The sequence below is a fragment of the Carettochelys insculpta genome, chromosome 7, assembly GCF_033958435.1.
Source record: "Carettochelys insculpta isolate YL-2023 chromosome 7, ASM3395843v1, whole genome shotgun sequence".
Classification (NCBI taxonomy): domain Eukaryota; kingdom Metazoa; phylum Chordata; order Testudines; family Carettochelyidae; genus Carettochelys; species Carettochelys insculpta.
In genome coordinates, this window is record NC_134143.1 from 13,028,701 (window position 1) to 13,042,792 (window position 14,092).

Genomic DNA, 14,092 nt, shown 5'->3' on the forward strand with positions numbered 1-14,092 from the left:
TACAGAGGACTTCATTATCATTATTCCTATTTTATAGATAGTAGAATCATATTGTGGTTTCTCTGATTGGATCATAGACATTTTGGAAAAAATGATTTAATAAATACAGAAACAGGGTAAAACAGTGATTTGTGCATTCTCCATTTTTTCAGTGGATGCAATGGAAAATTTTAGAAACTAGGAATTTCTTTCGTGAACTTGATCTTTGTGTTTGATGATGAAATAGATATTAGCAGGTTGATGATGATGACACCTTAATAGCTTATGCTTTTATTTTCCCTTAAATATGAATTTATAAAATGACAAAAGACACCATTCTGATACAGGAGGTGAATATAACCAGAGCTTTCAAATACAGTGAGTCAGTGTATGAAAATAGAGTAACTCCACAAAACAAAAGAATGGTAGATAATCCTGCAACACAAATAGAAAATAAAGACCACACTTGCTATCTTCATTACTTCGGACAACGTTAGATTCAACAGTCTTTTTAAAAAGATAGGTCATGTTGAATGTCATTAAAATGCAGAGTATTCGATCTGAGGGGGAAAACACATTGCAATGGATAGAGGGAGCATTTAAATATCCACAAGTGGTTAAAAAACTCCTTAACTGATACACAAACTGCATATGCAAGAGTAACTTTGGCCTTTATCCAGTATTTCTTATTATATTGCACACAATTCTTCTAATCCTTTCTTATTTTATTACCGATAACTAGCAATTCTGATACTACTTGTCAGGTTACACCATTTTCTTCAATCTGTGCTTGGTTCATGTTTTTCTCACATATAAGCCGTGTCTACACGTGCCAGCTACTTTGAAGTAGCCGCGCCAATTTCGAAATAGCGCCCGCCACGTCTACACGTGGCGAGCGCTATTTCAAAGTTGAAATCGATATAAGGCGGCGAGACATCGAAGTCGCTATCCTCATGAGGAGATGGGAATAGCGCCCTACTTCGACGTTGAACGTCGAAGTAGGGCACGTGTAGCCGATCCGCGTCTCGCAACATCGAAATAGCGGGGTCCGCCATGGCAGCCATCAGCTGAGGGGTTCAGAGACTCTCTCTCCAGCCCCTGCGGGGTTCTATGGTCACCGTGTGCAGCAGCCCTTAGCCCAGGGCTTCTGGCTGCTGCTGCTGCAGCTGGGGATCCATGCTGTGCTGTTTAGTGCAAGTGTGTCTGGGAGGGCCCTTTAAGGGAGCAGCTTGCTGTTGAGTCCGCCCTGTGACCCTGTCTGCAGCTGTTCCTGGCACCCTTATTTCGATGTGGGCCGCTTTGGTGTGTAGACGCTCCCTGCAGCGCCTACTTCGATGTAGTACTGCCCAACGTCGATGTTGAACGTCGACAGCACCAGCCGTGGAGGATATGTAGATGTTATTCTTCGAAATAGCTTATTTCAGTGTCGCTACATCGAAATAAGCTATTTTGATATAGCATTCACGTGTAGACGTAGCTATAGATGAGTAAATGTCAGTGACATACACCTCACAAATATGTGAACTATATCACTCTGAGATCTGTGTGTGTGTGTGTATTTATTTACAGGAGAAGAAGAGAGCTTCTGAGGTCTTATATATCTTGATGTGTATGAATATGGCAAGATATATATACTCTTTTATTGATTCTTGAAAAAAGATAAAGGCTACATTTCCCTCTCCTCCCTTCCTTATTTAGAAGACACAAATACAGGCAGCCAAAACTAGACATTACTGTTTCCAACTTTTGTACGCTACACAAAATATCTCATTTTAGGATGAGCAAGTGTTGCATACGTACACAATAAGAGCTGAGTGATTGTGAGTACATTGTGGAATTCTTGTCTTTTAGATTATTTGTTTAACTACATTGTTAGTTTATAGCTGCTAGACTTTTTTTAGTAGAAAAAATAGGTAGCTACCCTATTTCATTTCTAAACAAGCCAGCACTCTCCACCATCACTCTGTTGGGTCTGCTCTAGTAATGTCCAGAAAATGTCTGCTAGAACTAACATTTCTGTCAATAATATTCAATTTAATGTATGCCTGAGTTTAATGTATTCAGCTGGGGAAGTCAGTTTCTTGCGCAGTTAGCAAAATGGTTTTAATAAACCATGTCTTTTCGTAAGTGCTCTGTATATCCATTGACTTTTTGTTGAAGAGAGGATGCCAACTTGCTCTTCTTCCGGGGTTATAAAACTCATCAAATACAATGTATTAGTGACTATTACAGTTATTGATGAGTGTGTGTGTGTGAAGAATTTGGCATGTTTTAGAAATGAAGACTCTCATCTCAAAGGTAAATATTTCAAGACGACAAATAGAGAAAAGCTAGGATAGGAATGGTCAATATCTGCAGCAAGTAGAAAAATACCTAATATTAACAGGTCTCCTTGGGATACAACACTATAATACATAAAGCAGCATCAACTAGTTCAATGGAATATAAAATGTCATAAGCAATTGTCATTGTTCTAATTACAATGATCTATTTTCATGTATGGGTATGTAATAGCTTTATGTAATAGTCTATAATTTTGGTAATGGTAACAGATTGAAAAACCTGTGTCTTTTAGTCTGTCCATTTAAAGCTGAGTTTTACAGTTCCTACTCTGGCAGACCTCTGGAGGATATTCCTGAAGAAAAGTTCAGACCCTGATTTGGCAGGGTTCTTAAGTATGTGCATAGCTTTAAGCATCTGAGTAATCCCATTAGCATTAGTTGGACTACTCATATTTTGAATATATACCCTGTACCTCAGTATCTTCCAAAATTCAAATGACTATTAAATATGCGAGAACTCAGCTTTCTCCCATTGTATTATCAATATGACCCACTGCAAAAATGTTATTGAATCCTCTGATGTGATTGTAGTAGACAGAAAATCTCACTTCTTCACCCATTTTTTTCCCTTTATGCTATTTGTAAGTTATATCCATTCAAGGTCAGTTTAGCTCTATAATTTGAATTTAACATGTGAGTAGCAGAACTATCTAATGACCCAACTCTCATGTGCCAGTGCTCTCACCATCAAAATATTGTTGTGAATATTAAGAACAACAAATCTATAAAAGTCATTGTTGAAAATAGCTTAGAGTATCTTGCGACTAAACAGTATGAAGATAATTTGGAGCTTCCTTCTACTGGCCCACAAGTTACACAAAAACTTGATATTGGATTTTCAGTTAGTTGATGTTAGTGCAAAACAGTCCTAATTCATGATGTTCTATGGAATTAATGCTTTTGTAAACTGAATGTTTAGCTGAAAAGTAATGAAAACTGTTGTATACTTGACAGGGGATTGTATACTGTATATAAAATGGAACCAACATGCCAATAAAAATCTTCCTCTTTTTGCTCTTCCTAAAATTGGAAATAAAGCTAAATTGCTTCTTCACTCCAATATCCTTTTTAGAAGATCTCAGTCAGTGGTATTTGCTGAAAAGGCAGTTTCTTCCAGTAATTTTAGGAAAAGCTATCATCAAACTGTCAACAGCCCAAATTGAGATTAAAAGAACCAAAGAGAAACCTTCACTATTGTCAGTCCCACATATGAGCACTTGAGTAGACAGATAACATCCAGAATGTACAATATGAAGCTTTTGGGGAAAAAATGGAGGAAAAGAGCTTCTGTTAAATAAATTATCATCACAGTTATCTTACTCAACGCTATCAGGCCAGGACAAAGCAATAGAACATAGTGGACACATGCTCTGCACTTCACATTTTGGACTTATTTATATCAGTGACCTGGTTGTTTGGGGGCCTGATCCTGTGAGGAGGCATGTCAAATGCTTTCATCTCACACTGACGTCATTTAGAGTTGGAGGACATTCAACATCTCACAGGTCTGAACTCTCTTGTCTGTATCTTCAGTTCCTGTAAATTGGTGTATTTGAAATGACATCAACAGAGCTACTCTGGTTGGCAGCTGAGGATGTGGCCTGTGCTTGTAGCGTTTCTAGCTTTGTTTTCATGAAGCTGTAGAATATAATATTTCTGAACTGCAAGAAGCAATGAGAGGAGAAGCTGAGCAAGAATTAGCTAAAAAGCCATGTTATGATCTGTAATGGCCTTGCTATTTCAGGAGTCCTGTGTCTGTCCTAAGACAGCCTTTGTGCTAAACAGTGAAATGTTTCTGTGATGTGCCTAGATTTCTGACCAAGTCACAACCACAAAGATAATTCCAGCGGATGACCTTGTGTAGAAATTGAAAGGCTAGTACACTAATCTACTGAGTCACTTACCTTTTAAACTGTTTTAGCATCTGTAAAAGTACAAGAACAATGACAAGAAAGTCTCTAAATAGCTATACTTAAATATATTATCTTTATGCTTGTTTTTAGTATTAGGAAACTATTGTCATAGTATTTTTAAAATGGAATCAGTATTTCCAAATCTGTGATGACCTGCTGAGCTAAAATATAGTCCCATTTTACTTAAAACTTATTTTCCCATACACTTTGTATACTATTTTTAAATAACTGTCCAATTAAAACAACTGTGTCAAGGAGTGCTTGCATGACCAACTACAAAACCTTTACAAATAAATAGTGACAGCTACGAGGATTACTTTGATTTATTACTAGTACTCAAGTCAATAGGTGCTTGGGGGGAACATCATGCTCTGGTTACTGCTTGCCTCATGATGAGTCATCGCATACGTTGTCATTGGATGTAAGAACTACCTTAGTCATTCTCTTTCTTCTTCCCCTTTGTTGTATCTTCTGTAGAAATCATCAGTTTGATTTTTGTATCTAGATGAATAGGTTGCAGTGATAGGAAAAACTGTGTGGTGAAATCTGAGTGCCTCATCTCTACCACATTAACTACTATGGAAAGGACATGAAAGCCCTGGAGATTATTAAACTTCATGTGAACACGAAGTGCTGCTCCTATTCTGCCAAGACATTTTTTTAAGGAATACTCTATGGGAATAATACATGTTCACAAATAAGACCTATCTTTTGCTTTAAGATCTTATTCCAACAACTAGTATTGCTGTCCCATAACTTAGAAGCATACATAGAACCTTGTCCTGACCTTTGTAATGTCTAGGACTTTTATAAAATCCCCCTGGTTCGAAACCCTGTCTAACTACATAAAATATACTTTACCCTGGATTTAAACACTATTTAAATATTTCCTTGGGATAACAGACAAAGGGATAAGATCTGAAATGCTTCTTTATCACAGAGTGAATTTAATAGAATCATAGAATTCTAGGGCTGGAAGGGACTTCAGGAGGTCATGTAGTCCAGCCCCCTGCCTAAAGCAAGTATCAACTCCAACTAAATCATCCCAGCCATGACTATGTCAAGATGGGACTTAAAACCCTCCAGGGATGGAGATTCCACCACCCCTCTTAGTAACACATTCCAGTGCTTCGCCACTCTCCTGGTAAAATAGTTTTTCCTAATATCCAACCAACACCTCTCCCTCTGTATCTTCAGACCATTGCTCCTTGTTCTGCCATCTGACATGTCTGAGAACAGTCTCCCTCCATCCTCTTTAGAGCCCCGTTTCAGGAAGTTGAAGGCTGCTATCAAATTGCCCCTCAGTCTTTTCTTCTGCAGACTAAATAAGCCCAAATCTCTCAGCCTCTCCACATAGGTCATGTGCTCCAGCCCCTTAATTATTTTCTTTGCCCTCTGCTGAACCCTCTCAATTTTGTCCACATCCTTTCTATACAGGGGGCGTGGCCCAGAACTGGATGCAATACTCCAGATGTGGCCTCACCAGTGCCGAGTAGAGGGGAATAATAACTTCACTAGATCTGCTGCAAATGCTTCTCCTAATGCAACCCAATATGCCATTAGGCTTCTTGGCTACAAGGGCACACTTTTGATTCATATCCAGCTTCCCATCCACTGTAATCCTCAGGCCATTTTCTGCTGCAGAGTTTGGGATTGTGTTGGGTAGAGTTGATTTTGTCTCTCCCCTATGCTATTTTTTTTTTAAATTAAACCGGACTTCTCAAATATCGCCAAACATTTGATACAGGTTACAAAAGTCACTTTTCCTATTTAATTTATTTTGCACAGTACTTTGAGTATTCCTATTTGTGATCTAACCCTTTATCATAGAATCATAGAACACTAGAACCGGAAGGGGCCTCGAGAGGCCATCGAGTCCAGTCCCCTGCCCCGACGGCAGGACCGACCACTATCTACACCATCCCTGATAGACATCTATCTAATCTGTTCTTAAATATCTCCAGCGAGGGAGATTCCACAACCTCCCTTGGCAGCTTATTCCAGTACTTGACCACCCTGACAGTTAGGAACTTTTTCCTAATGTCCAACCTAAACTTCCCTTGCTGCAGCTTAAGTCCATTGCCTCTTGTTCTCTCCTCAGAGGCCAAGAAGAACAAGTTTTCTCCCTCCTCCTTATGACACCCTTTAAGATATCTGAAAACCGCTGCCATGTCCCCCCTCAATCTTCTCTTTTCCAAGCCAAACAAGCCCAATTCTTTCAGCCTTTCTTCATAAGTCGTGTTCTCCAGACCTTTTATCATTCTAGTTGCTCTTCTCTGGACCTTCTCTAATTTCTCCACATCTTTCTTGAATTGGGGTGCCCAGAACTGGACACAACATTCCAGCTGAGGCCTAACCAGCGCAGAGTAGAGCGGAAGAATGATTTCTCGTGTCTTGTTCACAACACACCTGCTAATGCATCCCAGAATCATGTTTGCTTTTTTTGCAACAGCATCACACTGTTGACTCATATTTAACTTGTGATCTACTAGAACCCCTAGATCCCTTTCTGCTGTACTCCTTCCTAGACAGTCTCTTCCCATTCTGTATGTGTGAAACAGATTATTCCTTCCTAAGTGCAACACCTTACATTTATCTTTATTAAACTTCATCCTGTTTACTTCAGACCATTTCTCCAATTTATCTAGATCATTCTGAATTATGACCCTGTCCTCCAAGGTAGTTGCAACCCCTCCCAGCTTGGTATCATCTGCAAACTTAATAAGCGTACTTTCTATGCCAATATCCAAATCATTAATGAAGATATTGAACAGAACTGGTCCCAAAACAGACCCCTGCGGAACCCCACTTGTTATGCTTTTCCAGCAGGATTGAGCACCATTAACAACTACTCTCTGGGTACGATTAGCCAGCCAGTTATGCACCCACCTTATTGCAGCCCCATTTAAGTTGGACTTGCCTAGTTTGTTGATAAGAATATTATGCGAGACCGTATCAAATGCTTTACTAAAGTCTAGGTATACCACATCCACTGCTTCTCCCTTATCTACAAGTCTCGTTTACCTTCCCAGTGAGGCAATAGGTAGAGCAAAATATATTTGTTTTTTATTTTCAATAAAAGGTGATAGTTAAATTTATCTTCCCATCCTGCTGAAAGAATCTGCTGATTGATGACTTTCATGTCAATGAGCTTGTAGTGAACTAATTGTAATTTTTAATGTTGTCAAAAGATTCTTAATAGAAGTGATGTTTTCTAAAGGAAGTGTGCTACAGAATTTGTTTAGTAACAGTTACTCTAGTATTGCTGTGGGAAAAGTTATGACTACTACTACCTTTTCAGAACTGGCAACTAAATTTAAAATCCTTATGTTTTTGGACATGATTATTTATCAGTGCTGCACATGACAGTTGACTTAGTGTAATCATATCACGTATCTCATCTTGCATCTTTATTTAGTCTTACCTTTGAATATTGATAATTGTTTTTATCCCCCAGGTCTCCTCCAGTGAAACTGCCTCCTTCTCCCCCGAGACACATTATACACCTTTGCCATCAGGATCCAGGGATCTCACCAATCACAGAGGTAAAAACTAAGCTTTGATTACCACCTTTCAAAAGTTCATAACAAACTTTGCTGTAAGGCCTTCTGAATTCATTACTGCTGCATCGGCACGTTAGAGAGAACACTGTGCTTTTCAAGCAGTTGATGAGAAAACCATACCTGTCAAGACTACAGATTTTAACTCATATTAAACAGGATTTAGTAGTAGTCTACTGGGACAGCAAATAAATCTATGGAATAATAACATTTAGCGATTTTTTAAAAAAATATAAAGAGATTAGAGTACTTAAATATTACTAAGTAGATGATTATATGCAGCACTGGTGATCTTGAAAGAATTTGTAAATTCTAATATTTGTGAAGAGAGTTATTTTGCAATTTAACAATTTAAGGCTAGTTTTAAAATGTTCACGCACATATATATTGCAATATAAAGGGATTCTGTTCTGCTTTTCAACACTAAATGGGGATCAGTGTGTAATTTCCTTTTTTTTTACCAGTCCTCAGAACTTCAAAAACACCTTGGGCAAATTCTCAGGTTCCTTCAGCATACCTAAGGAAACAAAGATTTGGAAGCAGGCAAAGAATTGTTACTGCCATAAAAGTGGAATTCCAAGCTTCTTTTCATTTGTTGCAGAAAAGAGAACCTGACTAGTGCCAAGCCAGAGAATTTGCTTAAATACGTGAGGTCAATATTGTCTAGCATCATAAGTAATAATTCCACTGCTTATTGGGCTCTAACAAGACATTTAGGGGTAAATTATATCAAAATAACTGAATATAACACGGAGAGTCAGGACTGGTGGATGTAAATAAACTTACTGGACTAAGGAAATTTGGTCATACCCATGATAAGTGGACAAGTGGCTAACTGAAATCGTACTGGGCCATGGATGTTATCAGAAGAGAGAATGCCAGAAAAGAGAAGTTCAACCTGTACTATTTAATTGTTCCAAGGAAGGTGAAAGAGCTCAGCTAAACATGACTGAGGGTGCCAGGCTTTCCCTGGGGAGAAACTACTGAAAGTGAAGCAAGTTGAAGCTGTTCAATCACTTTACATCCATCATCTATTATGTAAATAATTCATGATATACAGTAGCTACTATTTTCAGTAGATAAGGGACTGAACCAAAATGTGGGATATCACTGTGCCCAGACTTTTAGGATGCAAAAATTAGAATCCATCAAGCTACATTGTGTGGCTTGAGCCCATCTTTCATTTCTAGGTAAATGGTGTTGTGTTCAGACTGGAAAAAAGAGCAAAAGAGATTCTTATAAACTAGATGAATATAGCCCAGACTGGCAATACAGATGATAATTATATTACAGGTTATATGGCTAAATTATGGGTCATTTTTTCTTTTAATCCAGTTCTTTCTGGCTGTGTCTGGCAGCAGGAGTGTCTCATTGTATGGCTGCACATTTAGAGCTACCTGAGATCTTAAGTACCAATGCATTCTATGCAACATGAAGGTGTTCGTGCCCTTTGTGCAAAGAGGGGAATGGTAGCCCAAAATTCTCTAGTTTTATCTCATTTCCTGATCACCTTTGAACAGGAAAAGAGAAGAATACATGTTGCTTGTTGAAAGTATGCAGCATAGAGTTTTCAGGAATTAATTTAAAAAACTTTTCCAGAAAGCCAGCTATTGTGAATAAAGTTTAGAACCACCTGATAGCAAGATTTACTTGACCACTCAACTAGTCCTTGCAAAGTTATCTGAGCTCACAAATGTCAAGGAAGCTTAACTGGAGTTAATGGAAAGGTCTCCAAGCCAAAAAAAAAAAAAACAAACCAAAAAAACACCACCCTGGAAATGCAACGTTTTCGATGCATGCTCCAGAAAGGCATTCTTTTCTTGAGTGGTCTCAATCTTGTGTAAAATGACTGAATCAGCTTTCACATATAGTTTCATGGGATTTTTGATGGGTCATCTAGTCCAGTCCCTTGCATTCATAGCGGGAGGACTAAGTATAATCTAGATCATCCCTAACAGGTGTTTGTCTAATCTGCTCTTTAAAATATCCAGTGATAGAAATTCCACATCCCTGCAGGTATTTTTCCCCCCAGTTCTTGGTATGTAAATATTGGTAGCTTTCAGAAATATTTTTCAGCTCGAACTGAATGAGAGTGGCTATGAACTTCTGAGCACTTTTTAATTCATCCCTGCAAGGTCTTGTTTAGCTTGTGAACTGCTGGCAAACAGGTCAGCGGTAGCAGTAAATTAATTATTCTTTAGGGCTGTGAGAAAGTGAAGCATCATTGGTATTCACTGGACTTACAAAGTTTTACATTAGCAAATTTTTCTTGTGGTTTATTAATTTTTCTTACTGGAATAAAGGCTGAAAGTTCTGCTCAGGCTACACAGTGTGGCTTCTCATCTTCCAGTTTGACACTGAAGAACTCAACATTGTATTTCTAGGATGATCCCATGTCTTGGATGTGCCACTTAGAGGGACTTTACGCCTTCCAGAGTCTACACAGTACCACAGTTCAAAGTTGCTTCACAGTCTTGTAATATGAGAGTAGAAACGCCATGATATTACATCCATATATTGGTATGCCTGAGTTGTCCTGCTTATGAAGCCAGCACTATATGTAGCTGAGATTTGTGACCCTTACCAAGCTTTCTCCCATAGCTTGTCTGTCAATAGGATTTGCCTTGTAAAACAGTTTTTTTTCTCCTCAGACCTCAATTCCCTCCTCCTGATTGAAGCACCAGTCCCCTTTGTATACTGATTGGAATCTACCTGAAACCCTCTATTAGGTGGCTCTGCAGTAACGTCCGTACAGAGTTTTAAGACATCTCATCATCAAGTGAGTCTACAGAAGACTCCAGTGCCCCTAGTCTGCCATGCTACAATACTCCCGTTAGACTCAGTTTTTGAAAGTGGTAACTGTACACCAGCCTCGTGATTCATTTTTTGCTTCCAATACTGTGATCTCAAACTCCTAAGGTCAGTTATTCAGCTGCATTAGGCTAATATTTTAACTCTGAATAACTGTGTTTTCCCAAGTGTCTCTTCTAGATATGTATTAAATATTAATGAATAATTGGTCCAAATACCTATTTCAGTATGTCAAAACATCATAGTTGTGCAAAACATTTGCTACTCTTCTGAAACTAGTAAAAATTCATCATTGAAGCTAAAAGCCCCCAAAGTAGGTGGTCTTCCACTTTTTTTAAAGTCTCTTTGTTTATTGTGTCAGATTTCAGATCTGTGCCCTGTGACATTGGCATGAAAAAAATACAAAGATCATTGTGTGGGTGTGTTGTAACACAAATACTATTTTTCTTTAAACACATAGATATAGAAGGTTAATTGCCAAGCAACCAAATAGTATGTTGTCAGAATCCTTCAAGAAGGTTCCATGTGTGAAGACCCTGTTAGTTTCCTGTTCCTCATTATCAGCTACATTAGATCACACAGCAGGTCCTAAAATAGATCTTTTTAAGTGAATGTCATTTCAACAATGCAGCGGAGTTGTGACTACATTGGTCCCAGGGTATTAGAGGGAAAACATGCATTATTGGACCCAGGTGAGAGACAACAGCTTTCAATTTAGTTGAGATCTTATTTATATTTCTCCCAGACAACTTTGGTCTCCAGTAACATTTTATGAAGGCCTTCCTTCCTTGCCATCCTGCCTCCAGAAACAAATGCAGACAAATCCATCCCACACAACCACTACTCCATGTATACAAATGGCTCGTACCAAGCCCCATCAGGAATTTAAGACAGCATGTGATAGTTTCAATCTTCCTGCAACTGTGAACCACTGTCTTCTCACTCTGTCAGCAAGAGAGAGCTTTTTAGAGATTAAGCTGTGTGCCAACTCCCTGCTATACCAGTCTGTCTGCCTTGCTAGCAGACCTCTGGAGACTCTGCCAGTCTTTAGCTTGCCTTGATGGTAACAGTTTGCAAACTCCAGTTCTCCAGAGTCATGTCTCAGTAGTGTCCTCTCACTACAGACACTCAGAAATTAGATTTACTACTGCTAAAGAGACAGAGCACACACCACTTCGTCAGTGAAATCTCATTCTTTCCTATCAGTAGGATGGCACTTAGATAGTCCATGGTAAAGTGAAGAAGTCGACTAACAAAGAACAGGTGAGACTGAGCAAGACAAAAAGAAACAGATATGGTTGCAAACAAAACAAAACGCTGCTTCTGTTTCCTAAAATTTATGTCTCAAACAGATTCTCACCCCCAGCCTGTTACCAGCAGCTCCTTTCTTTTAGGCCAAGAGGGTCCACCATTTAAAGACTCACAGGGTCCTGCTTCTTATGTCCTCTACAGGATGGATAACTATGATGTTTTTATATTACCTGAACTGTACTATTGCCTATGCCTGAAGAGCCAGGAAAACACCCTCAAGTGTAGACTCTTTCCCCTTGCATGATTGCTAAACTGTCTTCTCCACTGTTTGTCAGCTTGATTGATTTGTTTACCTTATATTTAAATGTACTTTCCACTGTCCCCTCTTCTTGTGATCAAGCCAGTCAGGCAGTTAAATACATATTCACTGGTGCAGGGCAAGTTTGGTGTATGCACTGCCTCCCAAACTCTTTTTAGGAACTTTTTTTTCCTGGCACAAACAGGTAACCTCTTGTACACAACCTGTATATGCATGCCACTTTTTGGGATTAGCATGCTTCTAGTTCACATATATCTTATATGAGACCTTTTAGATACAGTTTACTTGAAGTAAAAATTGTGCCAGGCTTGATATGAGCTGCAGTGGGCTGGATCCTCTGCCACTTCACACTGAGGGAATGCCTGAGGTCACAGCAGTCTATATAAAGAATGATGATCAATTCCTGTATTTGATATTTTCTGTGATTTGTCTTCGACTTGGATAGCAGCAAGTACTTCGTGTGTATGTATTGGCAGACATTAATAATGGCACAGGAATGAACAAGATACAATGGATGGTATAAGTTATCAATTTGCTTCTTGAAACAGAATGTAGTGGGAAATATTCTACAGAAACACACCCATGTTTGAAAGAATGATTCTGTTGTCTGAACCCAGAATCAGGAACTCTGGAAATCAGTCCACTATAATTGACTAGTGCCCATTGAGTGGCTATTTGTGGTCATTATGTTGTTCCCCATTCTTGTAATATTGAGTTTTGGTATTTTTAAGCACAGTGTGATTGTAACTGTGTGTGTGTAGACAGGGTAAAGCATACAAAGTCTAGTCACAAAGCTTAGGGCTTCTTCTATGAGGCAAGGCATCTCTTTGTTGCTGGAAATTTAGCAGTCCCCTTGCAATACAGACATGCCCGTATCTATATTCTCAAGGAAGATTTACTGCCTTCATTACATATGTGTTTATTTTAAAAATATATATCTGTGTAGCATCAAGCTCCAGGTACTTGAAAAAATTAACAACAGTAACAACTAACTTAAAACAGAGATTAGAAGTAAGCTTCCAGTTTGACTACACAAGGGGCGGCAATGAAGTTCTAATTTATAGCTGGTCAGATGAGCTGACTTGAAAAGAAGCCCCATGCACTGGGCTATGAAGAATGCTGTGGAAGCTATTATGGAAGGGAGTTACAGCTGTGAAGTTACTGAGCCAACCACAGATGTGTCTGGGACCTGAGCTAGGTGAAATGTTAGAAATGGGCAGAAATAGCTTTGGAGGGAGAGCATGGGAGGCCCTGAGTAGATCTAGATTAGTAATGTCTGCAATCTAGATTTTGAAGCGTGTAATTAACAGGATTATAAAACAGAGGCACCATGGACCTGGAGTATTAATGGTTATTCCATGAGTAAGACCTTTAATTAAATGTATTGTCTCACCAGCAACCAGCGAAGATCACAGAGGAGTAGTTATTGATTCTCTGGCAGCTATATCAAGGAAGGAGTCAGGCAGCCTCATTCTGCAACTGTTGCAGTTTTATGATCAATTTCAAGGGAAACCCAATTAAAAACAAATTGCCATAATTTATCCGAGATGAGATGAAAGGATCAGTGATAAAGGTGAATTCAGCATTAGATGAGGGAAATTTTCTGGGTTCTGTATAAAAATCACATTTGTAAAATCAGCATGTGTTTGGCTAAAGGAAGTAGCTGGGGATGATTGACAAGCCAAAACATTGCCTTCCTCTGCTAACTCTAGTCCAACAGACACGGAATTTAAAAATAAGTGTTCTCAAGCCATTTGATGGGAAGTGGAACAGTTTGTATTGGTAAAGTTAAGCACATACATTCGTTTTTGTGGATTGGGTCCTAGTTTATAAAACGATGATGCATTTTCTAAAATGTTCGGAGACATAAAATTGGCTTTAAAATATCCCTTTGTATGAAATATTAAACCATAAGGG

The 14,092-nt window shown here is 38.8% G+C and overlaps 1 protein-coding gene across 1 annotated transcript in view; it reads left to right on the forward strand.

Annotated features, from left to right (window-relative positions):
- LRMDA (leucine rich melanocyte differentiation associated) overlaps positions 1-14,092 on the forward strand; it is a 906,832-nt gene that overhangs the window by 758,952 nt on the left and 133,788 nt on the right. The window contains exon 6 of the mRNA XM_075000035.1: positions 7,692-7,779. Coding sequence (XP_074856136.1) covers positions 7,692-7,779 — 88 coding nt within the window. The remainder of the gene's footprint in view (positions 1-7,691; positions 7,780-14,092) is intronic.